This window comes from Halichoeres trimaculatus, unplaced genomic scaffold (assembly GCF_033239565.1).
Source record: "Halichoeres trimaculatus isolate MK-OKI-2021-1 unplaced genomic scaffold, fHalTri1.1 fHalTri1_scaffold_9, whole genome shotgun sequence".
In the NCBI taxonomy this organism is placed as follows: Eukaryota; Metazoa; Chordata; class Actinopteri; order Labriformes; family Labridae; genus Halichoeres; species Halichoeres trimaculatus.
In genome coordinates this window covers 32,798,774-32,816,156 of record NW_027437188.1, presented here as the reverse complement: position 1 = coordinate 32,816,156, position 17,383 = coordinate 32,798,774, and the positions used below count along the sequence as shown (strand labels likewise).

The following is a 17,383-nucleotide window of genomic DNA, read 5'->3' as shown; positions in this document are numbered from 1 at the left end:
AGCCCGCAGGCCCAGCCGGCAGTTTATATAACTATTAATGATCTTAATGTAAGCACGTTTCCCCTCTTGTGTTTGTTAGAGCCATCGATTTCCGATGCCTCTGTGTCCTCTAAAGAGTCAGAGGAGAGCATCGAACCACCGTGAGGGGGAGGCGGGCAGAGAGGAGGAGGAGTAGGAGGGGGAGGAAGGATTTTCTGTTTCTCTTTTTCTCTGCTATCACTGAGACAAGGTATGAACAGAGAGAAAACCTTTCTGCTATGAATAAATGAAGTTTGATGTGTGAGGTATCAAAGCCTGAGACAAAGAGGAGACGATGAAGAGCTTTGATGTGACGCTTAAAGAACAGACACTCATTTGCACATGGAAAGGTTTGAGAAATACGAGGTAACTGCATGAATATTAATGTGATCCTGGCCAACGCCTGATGGGTAAAAATGAACTCACTACTGGAATCAGTAATGCTTTACCAGGATAAAGCCTCCATTTCCCATGAGCACTAGCATCCACTGTTGTAAGGATGTGACTCTAAAGATGTAACAAAAATATTAACATGTTTTACAATCCGCGGAAAAGATACACAAGAGCATCAGCTGTCATCATCGTTAAACGTCACATAAAACCTCGTTTTTAACCCTTTATATCTAATGAAAACAAAACTTTTCAGAAAAAAGAGGACTTGAATACAAGAAGACAAATGATATCTTCAAATCACCACAACAATCAGACGTGAGAAACATTTCTACGAGGTGTATTAATTTTGTAAAGTTTGACCACAGCCCATCTGGAATGACTGGGGAGATGGATTTTTTGACCTGTACTGCAGCCAGCCACCAGGGGGAGCAGTTTTTTTTTGTGTGGGGAACTTAATTCAAGCCAAACAAGATGATGTTCATCTTTTTCAGTCTATGGTAATAAAGCATAGATCCTCATTTAACTCTACTTTTCCCAGGATGCAAAGTGACGAGGTAATGTATTTATTTGTAGTTATGTAGAGCTACTGGTTGTAAACTCAGTTTACAGTTTAGTATAAGTTAGTGAATGCTAGTTATGTCCTACCAGTGCTACTCCACTAACTTTTCTTTTGACAGTCCTGCTCCAGTGTCCACTATCACTACAAAATAAAATACAAGAAATCAATTCTAGCAGAAAAAAACACAGATTCAGCTTTTTACTGCTTAGCCGGCCGACATGCTGTTGTCATGGAGAATTCTAGATGTTGTATATTTATGTATATTTAAATATTTATATATTTATATATAAATATACATATATGTATGTGTGCGTGTGTATATATGACTTTCTTTCACTTTATTTTTTTATCTTTTAAGTATTTATTTTTTACTTTATTTAAATATATTATTTTTTGTGATGTCATTTAATTATTATTATTATCATTAATAATAATAATAATAATAACAATAATAACAATAATAATAATAATAATAATAATAATCTAAATAATTATAAATTATTTGCTTGTTTTTGGTTATTTTAATTTGTAAGCTTTCCACTAATCTATTTTAATCAATTTTTTATCTAATTTTTGAATGTTCTTTTAAAATTTCATTATCTATACATGTATGCCTTTAAATCCAAAGCCAAAAACTGAATAAAAAGACTTCAGAAAAAAAAGGAATTAATTATTTTGGCTTTTAAAATCTCACTTTTAATTATGAACAATAAAAAAGGGAATATACAGAAGCGAGACTGTTTTGAGATTATTGATAAAGCCTTAATAAAGGCTAAAAAATCAGCAAACGAAGAAAAATCTTTACAAATTACAAACTCTGCTTGATAAAGCAGAATCAGAATGGTAATAATATTAAACATTATAAATACAATTATATTATATTAAATAATTTTTTTTTGGTCTTTCTTCAGCAAGATGCCTGTATCTGATGCCTGTGTTTTTTTAATGTTATAACCTCTTCAGCTCTGAGCAACGCCCTGTGCACATAAAAACGTATAACTTTTTAATACAGCTACTCTAAGAACACAGGTTTACAAACAAAGAAAAGTCCCACAAAAGAAAAATAATGACAGAAAGAAATGTAACAACCCAACAATAAAGCCTAATGAAGAGGTACAAGCCAACAGCAGGAGAAGAAGAGAACCCAGGCAGCACAAGTGCCCATTAAAATAGACTAAGAAGAATAGGACCAGAGGTAGGAACCACTAGTAGAAGTGCTGCAGTCTTTGCCTTTATCCACAGATCATCTACTCTACACACTGAACTACACCAGTCTGTCCACACATGTTTGAGTCACCTTCACATCTCAGCTTCAAGCTACATCACATGGAGCTGTTATCTCTATGGTGGCACTTTGAAAAGGTCAGAGGCAACTGGAGTCAGAGTTGAAAAAATTTCTTCTTCACATGCGTTTGGTGGTGATGTTGAGATCTGTGAAGGGCTAAAGGTGGCGTCTCCCGTTGCACAGCGTGACTCTCTCTGGAGGAAAACAACGACAGAGGCAGCGAGGAGGGTTTTACCTCTGTTAGTGTGAACGCAGCTGAAGGGGTTTCTTCTTTAAAGCACAAAACCAGCAGGAGATTTGGTTCTGACATTATTTAAGATTCTGCAAACAATTCCTGCTTTGATCTGTGACACTTTCACACAGAGCGGCCTGAGGGGAATAGAATGAGCGGGGTTTAATCAAAGAGTTGGAAAATCAGCCTAATTTGTTTTGAAGCGTCTTCAGCTTCTTTTATCAGAATCTCACAGGAAATGGGGAAAATATGGCTTATGCTTTTAATTATATTTGACGAGATAAATGAACCCTGAGCCCTCAAAACTACTTATAGAAATGGATGTGGGTTAATTTAGTTAACTCTTTGCTTTAATTCTGAAGAATCAGTTTCAGAAATGTGCAAAAACGCGTGAAAACATCAAGCTTTTCTTAACATGTGTGACTCTTTCATCCATGTCTCAGAGTCTTCCCTTTTTTAAGACTCAGTATAGATAAACCTTGCGCCAAAACCTTCATCCTTCATACTTTCATTGCAAATAAAAGGAACCGTCCTCTGAGACGAGCTCTTGCCAACTTTAACGCCGTGAAATAGGTCAACGGTGAGGCAAATTAAGTGAAGTCCTGCCCACAGAGGCCTTTTTTTATAGAGCGATGTGGAGGCAAACAATAGGGGTCTCTGGCTGCGAATGAGTGGCTGCTGCTGCAAAAGATAATGGACTAAATAAAGACGGGGTCGTAAAATGTTTCAGAGAGTGCTAATGAGACAAAAAAACAACTCTTACGGGCTTTATGGAGGCAAACACTAACAGAGGGAACATATGGAAGCACTACATGGAGCTTCATTAATAAAACAAAGGGTGAAAATAATGAATACAGAGCTTTAACTAGTGTAAAGCATTCAGATGGAGCTCAACTTTGAAGGTTATGAAGCATGCGCTGGTAATGAGTTCTGTTTCAGTGATTTTACGTTCGACCCTCGAGTTAAACAAAGTGTTTCTATGTATATAGAGTTATTGTATAAACACTTCTCCACCAGCTGGGACCTGCTCTGTTGATGTTTTTGGTGTGGGAGGAGAGAGAAGTGAGACTCTTGGGACTGCACCCTGAGGACAGGAGGAGGCAGAGAGGGTAATTGGACTGCAATGCATCATTAGGAGCCATTAGACAACAAATATTCCCCTGCTCCACACTTCTCCTCAAGAAGCACCTCTGGCCGGCTTTAACCAACCAATTTCTCTGTCAGGATATTAGAAAAATGTCTGAAACACAGGACGCAATTTCAGCAGATTATTAATCGTCGACGTCTCACTGTTACTGCCTGAAATGTTAAGGTGGGTGCATCTGAGGGCAGGGGACAGGATCGTGGGTTGAATATTTAGTTTGGTTCGTGTTTTTGTTTCTCCGATCATGCACATTAGGGCTGGGACAATATGCTATTCTCGCTATTCAATTCTATTACGATGTTTGGGGTGCTGATTTGATTTAAATTTCTCTTTGATATTTACGGTTTTTGCGATTTTTAGTTTGCTTTTTTACAACCAGACTACGTGAAAAACTTAAATGATGATGTCGACAGACTATAACAGGGGCCATATTTTTCCATAAATGCACATCAGGTGAGTCAGAGAGAAACATTTCGCCCTCTGCTGGAGAAAAGTGGAAGCTTTTTTCCAATCCAGTTTATAAACAAAGACTGAAATGAAGAATTTCAATGTGAAAAACATTTGTTGACAAAGAATCCTGATTCTGATATTTTCAAAAAAAAAGTCCTGATAAATCATATCGATTTTTTTCTCCCACCCCTGACATATTGGATCTGATTCTGGTATCAGGTATCAGCCCCGATCCAACCCCCAAAGCTGGATCACAAATCGTTGGGAAAGTATTGGACCAAACATGGCATTAAGGCTTTACTATGATTTAGTCTACAGGGTATAAAATTTACAAATAAATTGTCATTTCTGTAATTCAAAACTTTGTTTTAACCAAACTGCTGTTAAACATTTAACAACTCTAGTTTAAATAAACATCAACCTCAGTAATCCCATATTTACCCATTCTATGTCTTTTGCTCAAAACATTACCAGTCTTAACCCACAGTAGGGCATGCAGCTTATTATTTAACACTTGTGTCAGTATCGGTATCAGTCGATACCCAAAGCCCAGATATCTGCATCTGTATCGGGACCAGAGAAGGCAGAGTTGGAGGTTGTACCTGTGGCGTTAAGTCGTTCTGCTGTCTGGGAGCTCTGTAGATTCAGTGTGAGCTCTGATAACGGCGGTAAGAAAGTGGAGGATGAAACCATGACTGGGTGTTGACAACTTAAAGACTTTGTCGCTACATTTAATGACTTTTCAGACCCCTCTGGTGAGTTTTTTTAAAGACGACAACTCTTGCGACATTTCTGGAGTTTGAAGAATCTGAGGTTAAAGCTTGTTTTGATCTCCTCAGTGGTCAGCGTGTGTGAGCCCCTCCTCTATCTAAAACACAGACAGACAGTCCACCTCACTCACAGCAGATGAAATACACACAAGAGTGTGTCTCATTATGGTCACTTCTGCTGGTCCCCATCTCAGGTAAAAGAGGAGGGTTAATATTTAGACATAAAAAACAAGAATGGGCAGATGTTAATTTGTAGTTCTAAACATATTTATGATGTTGCCACAAAAACTGCACCCCCTGGTGGCTGGCTGCAGTATAGCTCAAAAAATCCATCTGATGGGCTGTGGTCAAAGTTTAAAAAATTAATACACCTCATAGAGAAGTTTCTCACGTCTGATTGTTGTGGTGATTTGAAGATATTACTTGGCTGCCTTGTATTCAAGTCCTCTTTTTTCTGAAAAGTTTCATCTTCATTAGTTATTAGTAGGGATGGGTACTTTTCACATTGGAAACGATACGGTACTGATGCCCGGTACCTGGCAATCAGTACCGGTACTCAATGGTACCAGTTTTCGGTACTTTTTTGTGTTTATGTAGTAAAAAATATCAATTTGTTTAAAAATAGAATATAAAAAGTTTTCAACTTAACATATTTATTCTATAACATATAACCTTGCAATGCTGTGTTCATGTCCACCATGAAAAATCTCCTACTCTTCCACTCTCTCACAGTCACAAGGATGCATTTAGGTACCTAAACATGGTATCTTTAGATCTTACGTGAATCGGTACCCGGTGCTTTTGACAGAATTTGGTTGGTACCTATAAAAGTACCTGATTCGGTACCCAACCCTGGTTATTAGAGGTTTAAAACAAGGTTTTACGTCACGTTTAACGATGATTGACAGCTGCTGTTCTTGTGTATTTTTGGGGGGGATTGTAAAATATGTCAAGGGGTAGAGTCAAGAAGAGATTAGACTCTCAAAAGACAAAAAATAATTATCATTATTGTCACCGGGCTCCACTCAGATTCTCCCAGAATCCCTCAGAGTCTCTACTGCTCAGACTCTGGCTGCACAACTGCTCCAATGGCTGCACCTGTGACAGAGGTATTTTGGCTTCAAAATCATACAATGGTAAATGGCAGAGCCACGCTGTCCACTCTAAATATAGTCTATGTGTTTTACCTGCTTTCTGTCTCTCCCACGTTATTTCTCTCTCCTACAGAGTCCATGTCAACTACATGGAAATGGATTATTATGCACATTAAAAAGCAGCGTCATTTAGTGGCTTTTAGTGGCTTCGGGGACAACCAATAGTGACTTTTCTTACTGAGGAGTTGGCATGTTGGAACTAGCAAGCTTTAATGATGTTTGAAATAGGAAACAGCCTCATTCTTTCAGGTTTTTCATGACTTTACATGACAGAATGGATTAAAAATGATCTGTCAATAATGGATTTTTGGAATTTTTGGCTTTAAACCTCGGCAAGACTTTGTTTTGATGCCCGATATTATTCCCTTTTATTTGCTTTTAATTGTTTTTGGCACGTTTTCTTTTATTTGTCTGTTTTTCTCATCTGTTTTTATCATTCCATTACTATCATTTCATCATTTTGTTAACAGCTGTGGTAGTTTTTAAAAGTGCTCCATAAATACAGTTGGTATGGTCTGGATTTTTAGGGTACATGGTAATCCGAGGGTGTAAAAACAACAACATGATAAGAACTGGATGTCGGATCTTGTGAACCCTTCCATCCTGAGTACATATGTTTGATTTACTGATATTGAAAATCACGACTCATGAATCATGTTTTCCAGTGTGTAACAACTTTGCTGCTCTCGTGATAAAACCAAGGTGAAGGATATGCCGACAAGCAGCTGGTGCGAGGATTGTAATGTGATGTTTTATTGCAAAGCAGTGCAGTTAGATGATGTGAATATATTACCCACAGTCACTAGTGACACCCGGCAGATGTTCTCTGGGAAATGGGATCACATTATGAAAAGAGTCAAATATTCAGAAAAGCTTCAGTTTATCTTTGTTTTGGGTTCTTCCCGCCTCATAAACACGTCTTTCTCTCCTCACCTTGTTTTGTCAGAGCCTCTCTGAGAGCAGGTGTGATCATCTCTCTGCGTTCGCCTTCATCGTCCACCTTTTTCACTCCGTTCAGCTTGGATAGCTTCACCATCTGGCCGTCTCCTTGACCCTCAGCTTTGCTCTGTGCCGGACACAAAACTTTGAGTCAGTGATTTTTTTATAACCCTGGTTGTAAAACCTCTGCTCTCTCTTGCATTGTAATGATGAGCATTTCTCACAGCTGCAAAGTCATGACTTTAATGTTGAGAGAAGGGTTCGGATTCACTTTTAGCAAACATTTAACACAAAAAAACAGTGTTTCAGGAAACAAACTGTGTATTTTTAATGAAACAAAATGAAAAACCAAAAAGATGCTAATGATTTACATCACAGAGGTACCCTGGGACACAACAGAGCCTGCAGGAAATAAACCGAAAGGGTTCAAAGAGAGTTTAACAGAAAAACTGTTCTCACTGTGCGATGGGTTTAATCCAGACAACAGTAAGGAAGTTCGTCCAAAAAAAAGCCTGTTTGAAAATGTGTTAGCTTCTTGATCCCAATGATGCTCATCACTTTAGGGAGGCAAGAGGAGTTTCTTCAAAGTGTTTGATGTCTGACAGGCTGGAGATCAAGGGTTGTAATTCTGCAGTCCTTGCATGACTGACTGTGACATAACCATTAACCGTTGCATAACACGAGCATTTTGAACAAAGAGGCATCATCTCGTCTGAACATTATAGGGGTAATCCTGGTCTAAGCCCCCTCAGGGGCCCAACGAAATGCAACAAAAGCTACAAGTACGAGACGATTGTTGTGCTTTCTACCACAGCAGCTGTCGTCTTTGATAGCAGAGCTGCTGGAGCCTATTTGTCTGCAAGATTTACAACTTCCTCCAGGCCAGGCTTACGCAACTGCAGCATTTGTATGTAAATCTGAACGTATTAGAGATTCACTGCTAACAGATCTAACAGGCGATTGATGAAGTCCTGCTGGTGAAGTTGCCCTGAACAGATATTCTGATATCTAGATGTGGAAAGTGACCGCTGATAGACTTAAACACTTTCAGAAACTGCTGATCTACTGGGATTTTAATCCACAACCATCTCTAGGGTTTACAGAGAATGGTCCCAAAAAGAGAAAATATCCAGTGAGCAGCAGTTCTGTGGGACAAAATGCCTTGTTGATACCAGAGGTCAGAGGAGAATGGACAGACTGGTTGGAGCTGATAGAAAGGCAACAGGAACTCAAATAACCACTGGTTACAACCGAGGTCTGCAGAAGAGCATCTCTGAACACACAACACGTCCAACCTTGAGGCAGATGGGCTACAGCAGCAGAAGACCACACCGGGTGACCCTCCTGTCAGCTAAGAACAGGAAACTGAGGCTACAATTCACACAGCAACACCAAAACTGGACAATAGAAGATTGGAAAAACGTTGCCTGGTCTGATGAGTCTGGATTTCTGCTCCACATTCAGATGGTAGGGTCAGAATTTGGCGTCAACAACATGAAAGCATGGATCCATCCTGCCTTGTATCAACGGTTCAGGCTGCTGCTGCTGGTGTAATGGTGTGGGGATATTTTCTTGGCTCACTTTGGGCCCCTTAGTACCAACTGAGCATGGTTTAAAGTCCACAGCCTACCTGAGTATTGTTGCTGACCATGTCCATCCCTTTATGAGCACAGTGTACCCATCTTCTGATGGCTACTTCCAGCAGGATAACGCTCCATGTCATAAAGCTGGAATCATCTCAGACTGCTTTCTTCAACATGACAATGAGTTCCCTGTACTCAAATGTCCTCCACAGTCCCCAGATCTCAATCCAATAGAGCACCTTTGGGATGTGGTGGAACGGGAGATTCTCATCATGGATGTTCAGACGACAAATCTGCAGCAACTGTGTGATGCTATCATGTCAATATGGACCAAACTCTCTGAGGAATGTTTCCAGGACCTTGTTGAATCTATGCCACCAAGGATTAAGGCAGTTCTGAAGGCAAAAGGGGGTCCAACCTGGGACTAGCAAGGTGTACCTAATAAAGTGGGAGGTGAGTGTAATTCCATGTTATACTGAATTGAGAGTTGTTCAACATTTCTTTGTCCCTAGAAATGACCCTTGTCATGTGTATCACAGTGTGGTCATTTTTTGTCTCTTGTGCTAACTACAGACCTTGAACATGGCACCACCTGACCTTCATCAGCTCATATTTCTGCTCATTTTCTTCATAGTTTGGTCTTCATAACCCATGTACAGACAATCATTCCAATTAAATATTGATGAGGAGGAGTTAATCATGCCACACTTATTTCATGGTTCCCACCAAAAAGGATGTGACCTCAGCTGATTTGAGTCATGTGACTTTGGAGCAAATCATTGCTGATTTATAGGGTTTTTTAAATTGGAAACACAGTTGAGGCAGATTTCTCAGATTATTTGATTATTAAATCTATTATATTTTTATTATATTTTTTTGATTATTTTATCCATATAGAACAAAAAATTATAAAATAAAATTATTAAAATAATAAAAAAAAAAAATAATGAAAAATTAAAGATATAAAATTAGGATATAAAATATAAATTAAAAATAAAATATCAATATAAAAAAATTATTAAAATAGTTTTTAAAACACCTTTGTTATGTCTCATGATTTTTTTAAACAAATAATACTGAAAATAATACTCACAATCATGTATCCTAGTGTTGATTTAAAGAGCAAACTTGACATTTGAGAAATTGGACAGAACAAAAACTGCAAATTTCAGCACATGATTCACATTTTTAGCTGAATAAATTATGAAATCTGTTCACTTTCTGCATATAAAAGTGAAATATCACCCAAATGACCCACTGTAAAATTGGTCATTGCTTGAAATTGGTAAGTATACCACATGGTAATGAAATGTACCCCCAATCGCTCGAGTACTGTCAGTCGTCTTCTCACAAAGGGCTGATACTCAGATTAGAAATGACGGGGGATGTTTGTTGTTTGTGCTCCTGAAGACTTTAACACTTCACTGCCTCCCCTGCACCTCATCATAGGCCAATAACCTTGGTCCACACAGGTCTGGAGGCTTTTGTCATGGTCCAGTGAGTCTTCAAAACAGAGCCAATGTGCTTCAGACAGGGCAGTCTGATCCCCACATGAGTTAAGCTATCATCCATCTTTTTCCTTCTGTTTGGTCCTAACCTGCTTTTCAAACCCCAAGAACACGACTCTCTGACTTTTCAAACAAACGCCTCACCGATTGTGCATGTGAGTGTGAAATAATGTGAACAAAGTGTGACCAGCTCAGTCTGGTTTGTGCAGCTTAAAACCACATGTTGCCTCATTCATCAGCCTCCTAAGCAGGTACGATAAAGACCCCAGTGCCAGAGAGGCAGCCCCTCTGATGATGAGTGATCCTTGGAGTAAGTAAGCCGTCAAGTTGTGTCAGAATCCTCCCACTCCAGAGTTGGCAGAGAGCTGGATGACGTTTTAACTTGGTTTATCTTTCTGCAGATTAAATGTGTGCTGCTTTACTGTGGGAGGTTTAAAGCAAGCTGTAATCCTATATTCTGTAGCCTGCAAAATTCCAACCCAGAATCTAATAAGACCTAATTGAGATGCTCAGCGAGTACAAGTGTCTCCGTCTTCTTACTGCATCTCTGACATGTAACACTCTGACAGCAGATGCAACATGTAGCCAGCAGAGCAGCAATCTGTCCCTGTGGTGTTAGCGTGCAGCACGAGAGATTCCTCTGGCCCTGGTTTCTGGTCCCTGCTGCTCAGCTTTTACCCTTGCTTCAGAGCTCACAGACATCCAGTCAAACCTGGACCGGTCTGTGCTGAGAGAAGGAGGACACATCCATCCAGAAACACCAAAACAGACTCTTTACAGCAAGAATAAACACATTTACAGCTTGGTTTGAAAAACTGAGTCTCCACCAGCACACAACAAGGTCAAAAACTAATAACTCTGTGTGTCCAATGAGTCTGGTGGAATCAAAGAAAAAACTACCTGGGTTCCTCAAAGCCAAAGCTGCTCTTATATTAATTCATTAATAAATTATACCTGATTTATTGCCAAACCTGAAATTAAATGGAGCAAAACAACAAAGAGGTTCATGTTTTTTGGTTAACATTTCATAGATGTTTGCAAAAAGTGTAAATACAAAACTTTACCACAAATAAATGAATGAATATTTCACTTTGGCTATTATTTTCTAAAAAAAAATTAAAGTCAACAGTTTGGGTCTCCAATACAAAAAAAATCAAACAAAAGGACGAAGCCCCACAGTCTCATAAACTGCATTTCATACATTAAGAATAAACAAAGAAGAAAAAAATGACAATAAAAGGAACAGACTGAAGTTTGGGGTTTAATTTGGTCTTTTCAGCCCAATTCATAGAACATAGTTATTTACCAAAAGTAGGGCAATCCACTAAAAAGAAGATAAACTAAAAAAATAGGAGCTTCTCTCCAATATATTCCCTGAAATTAGACAATGTTTGGTTGTATTTGTTGGGGTTTTTTTTTTACATTTTTGTTGTAGTAATTGATTTATCAAAATTTTATATGGAAATTATTGGTTGGATTACCATTCCGTTGTAGTTATTGATTGTTTTTCTTTGTATTCATCAAATATTTAATGGTCTCTTACTAAATATTTTCCATTAAATACATTATTTAACATTTTACCAAAAATTCATGAATATTTTCTCACTTTTCTGGTTATTTAACATTTGAGCTTTATTTATTGAGGAATTATTTTTTACATTTGAATCATAAATTATTTCAGAATGAAGTGGTTTTTATTTTTTTTTTTCTTAGCATTAATCGAATATCTTATGGTGTCTTACTACATATTTTAAATTACATGTATTGTTTCACATTTCACCAAAAATTTATGTATATTTTCTCACTTTTCTGGTTATTTACCATTTTCTGTTGAATTTATTTAAAAAAAATGTTTAACATTTAAATCATTTATTATTTTACAATTTAGTTATATTTATTGATTATTTTTTTTATTAAATTTATTAAATATTTTACATTTTATGTTGTATTAAAAGTTGATTTTAGAATTCATGGATTATTGTACATTCTATTATAAATTAATGGACTTTTTCACATTTCATTAATATTCTACGTTTTTTGTTGTGTTTATGTAACATTTTATACGTTATGTTTTATTAATGGATTATTTTACATTCTACCTCATATAAATTATTTTTTCTACATTCTATGATTTATTTATTCATTATTTTACATTTTGTTTTATTTATAGGCTTTTTAACATTTTTATATTTTATGTTGTTTTAACTAAATTTTCTACATTTCACAGCTTTTTTGAAACTCCAAAAAGAACTACATATTTCAACTCATCAATGAGGCTGTTTCATATCTAACTCACAAAACTAAATCATATCTGAATCTCATGTTTGTTGTTAACTTGTATTAACCCCTTTAACCCCTTTAGCCACATATGTGTTGTGCCCCAACTGAGATCTTCTTTCATTAACACATATTTGGCAAAAAAATAAAAGTGAACAAATTTTTGATGCAAAGATTGCATGTAAGATATGATCAAATCCCCAAACTGTGAAAGCATAGAGAGCAAAATCCAAAACACATCCAAGAAACACTCCTGCCAACTCATTTTGTTCCTAAATGTTTGGCTCTACACTCCAAAAAGTTTTGCTGTCCTTTCTTTTGTAATCATCCCAGCTGACAGGGTGTTTTACTCTAATGGTAACGTGGGTCAAAACGAAAGCAGTGTAATTTGTCCCTTAAATGCAGCAGCCAAACTTTAGGGATACAACAAAAGCCCTTAAATAGCATCTTCCTCCTTAATCCCTTCTTCTTCACCTCGATCTAAAAACATCAAGTCCAAAGAGCTTTGTGTCTGCTTAGCTAAATGATCCGATCCAGACTAACTCCTATCTGGCATCAATCCCACAGCATGAAATAGACCTCAGAGCACCTGCCAGGACGACACTGAGGTGCACAATATATGTGCAGAATCAATTAGAGCGAAATGGAAATGAAGCTTTGCTGGCACTCGACAGAACATAAATAGAAGCACAGCCACAGATGGGTTAGGAGTGTGTCTGGGCAGTGTGACTACTCTACTGGCTGCCAATCAGAGCAGGGCTGCCAATCCAGCACTGAGTACATATGAAGGAAACAGTGTGGAGGAAATATAAATCACCAGCAAACTTAACTGTGAGCCAGTCATTCTCAAACACACACGGTCAACATCAGACCCTGACATCAACACGGAGCGATCCGTCTGCGCCACATGAAGCTCACTCCAACCTTCGTCTTTGTACGCATCGATCTAAACACAGAGTGAGGCTGGATGGAGAAACTCAGTTATCAAAGTGAGATGATTCATGAGGAGAGTCAACAGCTACTGACACTTTAATTCAGTCTGTGTGAGATAAAAATGAAGTAGAGAGAAAGATGTCTGATTGTAATGGCTTCGACAGCATGAAATCAGGAAATGTCAAAACTAGTGAGACTCATAACTGACTGGAAACAGCACTAATCACTGGACTGAGAGCTAAAAATCAGGCTGAGAGAAACCAGGAAGGGTTCTTAAAGAGAGGGTGTCTTCAGACTACGGTAGCCCTGAAGTGCAAACCACAACCGCAAATGACAGAATGCAACTGCAAAACACTATACACAGCTGCAAAACACGAATAAACTAAATGCAATTGCAAAAGACTTAACACAACCAAAAAAAGCTTAACACAACTACATAAAAAACACAAACGCAAAATAAAAAACATGGACGCAAAAATCTAAACACAACCGCAAATGTGTAAAAACAACTGCAAATTACTAAAGACAAACGCAAAAAACTAAACACAAAGCAAAAAAACCTAAAATTACCCAGATCATAAACAGAACCGCAAAAAAAATAAACACAAACACAAAATAAAAAACACGGACGCAAAAATCTAAACACAACCGCAAATGTTTAAAAACAACTGCAAATTACTAAAGACCACCGCAAAAAACTAAACACAAATGCAAAAAACACAACATAACCCAGATCATAAACCTACCTGCAAAAATCTAAATACAACAGCAAAAAACCATAACATAACCCGGATCATAAACACAACCACAAAAAAATAAACACAAACGCAAAAAAACATAACATAACATGGATCATAAACACAACCGCAAAAAAAACTTAAACACAAACGCAAAAAAACATAACATAACCAAGATCATAAACCTACCCGCTAAAAAACTAAACACAACCGCAAAGCACCACACACAACTGCAAAAAACTGAACACAACTGCAAATTAAAAAAACACCTATACAAATTAAAAAACACAGTTGCAAAAAAACTTAACACAACCACAAAAAACTAAACACAACTTTGATCAAAAAACACAACCGCAAAAAGCTAAACACAACTGAAAATCAAGAAAACACCACAACAAATTAAGAAACACAAATGCAAATTTAAAAAAAACAAAAAAAACAACCGCAAATAACTAAACACAACAACATTAAGTCGAAGACGTAGGTACCGGTGGGCGACATGAGTCATCGCTGATTGGATGAGAGGGAGGACTTGACTGGACGAAGGCACCATTATCATTTAAACAGGAAGTAATTCTGCTTTAAGCGCTTTTTCAAGCATGAGCGCTAACGCAGCTGCTGCTATCAAAGAATATTTCAATAAAAACTCAAGCAGTGAAATCTTTCTTTAATTCTAAAGTTGTGTTTAGTTATTCGTGGTTGTGGTTTGCATTTCAGGGCCACTGTACGAGTCTCACTAAATCACGCCACGTGTTTCTTCGCTTACTGACAACCCGGTGATAAGCCACAAACCTTCGTTAGGATACAATACTGTCCATCTGAATGGAGACATGACAAAACGTTTGTTCTTTTTTCTGAAAGTAAAAACAGTTTGTTGTTGAACTACCAAACATAAATATGATTCAACAATTCCTTCTCCTGTGACAGCCTTGATCCCATTGTAAAATAATGATTTGAAAACTGTAACACTGATGGATCCGAGAGAAAACTGAGAGCTGAATATGTAGCATAAACATCCACCGGGCAGCTGTGCACAGAGATGGGACAGAGATGAGCAAAATGTCAGACTGCTGGTTGACTCAGAGATCTGAGCTCCTGCAACTGAGAGTCTCTGTCATCACCTAGTGGTCGAACTCGGTCACACTGAGCTTCACCTGCAGTCTTAAAGAGAGGCACTTCAAACAAAGATAAAACAGAGTCTGTTACAACCCCTCGAGAAATTCGGCTCAGCCTATTCAACCTTAAAACCAGCCGGAACAACAGAGAAGGAGCCGTAAAAGCACAGGCAGTCCCTGTATTAGCAGATTGAGATATATTCCAGTCAGGGGGATTTCCTTCTTCACACTTAATTTGCAGCTTGGCTAAATACTTGTTATCTCTTGGCAATTGCAAATGTTTAGTGTACAAACTAATTACATCTTGTGCTGCCTGCTCTGTGTGACCAAATTATGCAAAAACATCCATTTGTTACACAGACTCACAGAGACATCCTGAAAACCAGACTGATTATATGAGTCATCACAGCCAGGATAAGGAGCGTGTTATAAGAGAAGTATCCAGATATTAATAGAAGTTACTCATTCACTTCATCACTACACAAAGAGACTCAAACTTTGGTTTATATATCCTCATAAGTTGCTGCAGATTTGTCGGCTGAGCATCCATGATGAGAATCTCCCGTTCCACCACATCCCAGAGGAGGTCAACTGGACTGGGATCTAGGGACTGTGGAGGCCGCTGGAGTCCAGGAAACTCATTGTCATGTCCAAGAAACCAGTTTGAGATGATTTGTGAGATGAAGCGTTATCCTGCTGAAGTATCTATCAGAAGATGGGTACACTCTTCAGGCTACGACTCGGAGCGTGATCTGGAGGTGACGTTTAATCCTACAGAGTGGGACAAGATTTGCAGCGTGTTTTTTTCCTAAATGTACCTCGATCTCTATTCATGAACAGAACTTTACACACCTCCAATCTCTGTTATTGATGTAATACACATAAAGACACATTGATCTACTTGTTTTGGTCTGGAAAGGGGCTCACTCTGTAATCCAGGAGGTCACTGGGGAACAGTTTCCACTGACTCCCTCTTTCTGTCTATTTAACCTTTAACACTGGCTGCACCCCACATCCCACTTTGAAGGACGGTTATTCCTAAACGGTTTGCACAATCCAAAAAATTCCAACGGTGTGTAAAAGCTGAGACTCTGCTCTTTCAGTCAATATGTGGTTTTTGGGGTAATTTCACTCATACATTTAAGAAAGCCAGCGAATACACACAAGAGTGCGGAGCAGATGCATGACCAGAGCGCACAGAGCTAAAGTCTCAGGATATATGAGGCTCTTTCTATCTAGTTTTTACTTCATATGTGTAATTTTTGTGTCAATTGATGCTTTTTAGAACAGTACCAGGTCTGATTTGTAAAATATGTGCAAAACTCACCGTTGACGATGCGTAATAACCTTTTTAGAACAGAGGCACTTGCTGCGTTTGTACAGTATATATGTAAGTAAGTGTGTCTCGCAGTGTGTAAAACAGTGTATGTATTTATTGTGCAGTGTTAGAACACTGTACCAAGTCTAATTTTTACTGATTGGGCATGATTTGAGGCTTTTACTGTGTGATATCCTTTGTAAATCAATGCAAAGAGCCTCATTTGTACAGTACAGCGTGCGTAACCAGCTGAATCGCTTTCTCCTTTACTTCCACTTTTAGTTTCGTCCCAAGACGAGGAGCAGCGATCCACAGGTGGTGGAGATTCTGGTGTTGTTGTCAGCTACCCTTTTTTGTTGACAAAAGAAGAGACAATGCTCATAAATGTTAATGTGCACATGTTTATTAATGTTTAAACTCTAAGTTCGTTCTGTAAACTCTGTTTTATCCTTCATTAAACCTCTAAGATCCTATTCTGTCTTTGTGTTTTTCTTCATTTTAAACTTTTTTACTCTCAAATTTCTCAGAGTCCTCATCTCTGTTGAAAATTCTTTGGTTTCTGGCTAAAAAATGTATTTTGTTAGGGTGGTTTACTCCCCAGGCCCCTACCGTGAACATGTGGATCTCACAGATCTCTGCTCTTCTTCCTCTCGAGGAGTTGACTTTAATCAAAAACCGGAAAGTTCTGGAGGATCTGGGAACGACTGCGACCTTTCTATGGTTATCTGTAGGGATGTCCCAATCCCTAGTATCGGTTCGAGACGATGTTATTGTATTTTAAAGCTTTAATTATCCGGAATTCTAGCCGATCCTCTCAACCGATCATTCATGTTAGCAGTCATTAGAGGTAGACCGATATATCAGCCGGCCGATACATTGGGCCGATATTTGGACATTTGTCTCTATCGGCCATCGGCCGTATTTTCTTTTAAAAAGCCGATTTTTGATCCGTTGTATAAAATGACACA

General features: G+C 38.1%; 1 protein-coding gene across 1 annotated transcript in view; it reads right to left on the bottom strand.

Moving 5' to 3' along the window:
- The window catches only part of tyw1 (tRNA-yW synthesizing protein 1 homolog (S. cerevisiae)), an 88,494-nt gene that overhangs the window by 61,196 nt on the left and 9,915 nt on the right, over nt 1–17,383 (bottom strand). Inside the window, exon 8 of the mRNA XM_074680378.1 lies at nt 6,939–7,071. Within this exon, the coding sequence (XP_074536479.1) occupies nt 6,939–7,071 (133 nt within the window). The remainder of the gene's footprint in view (nt 1–6,938; nt 7,072–17,383) is intronic.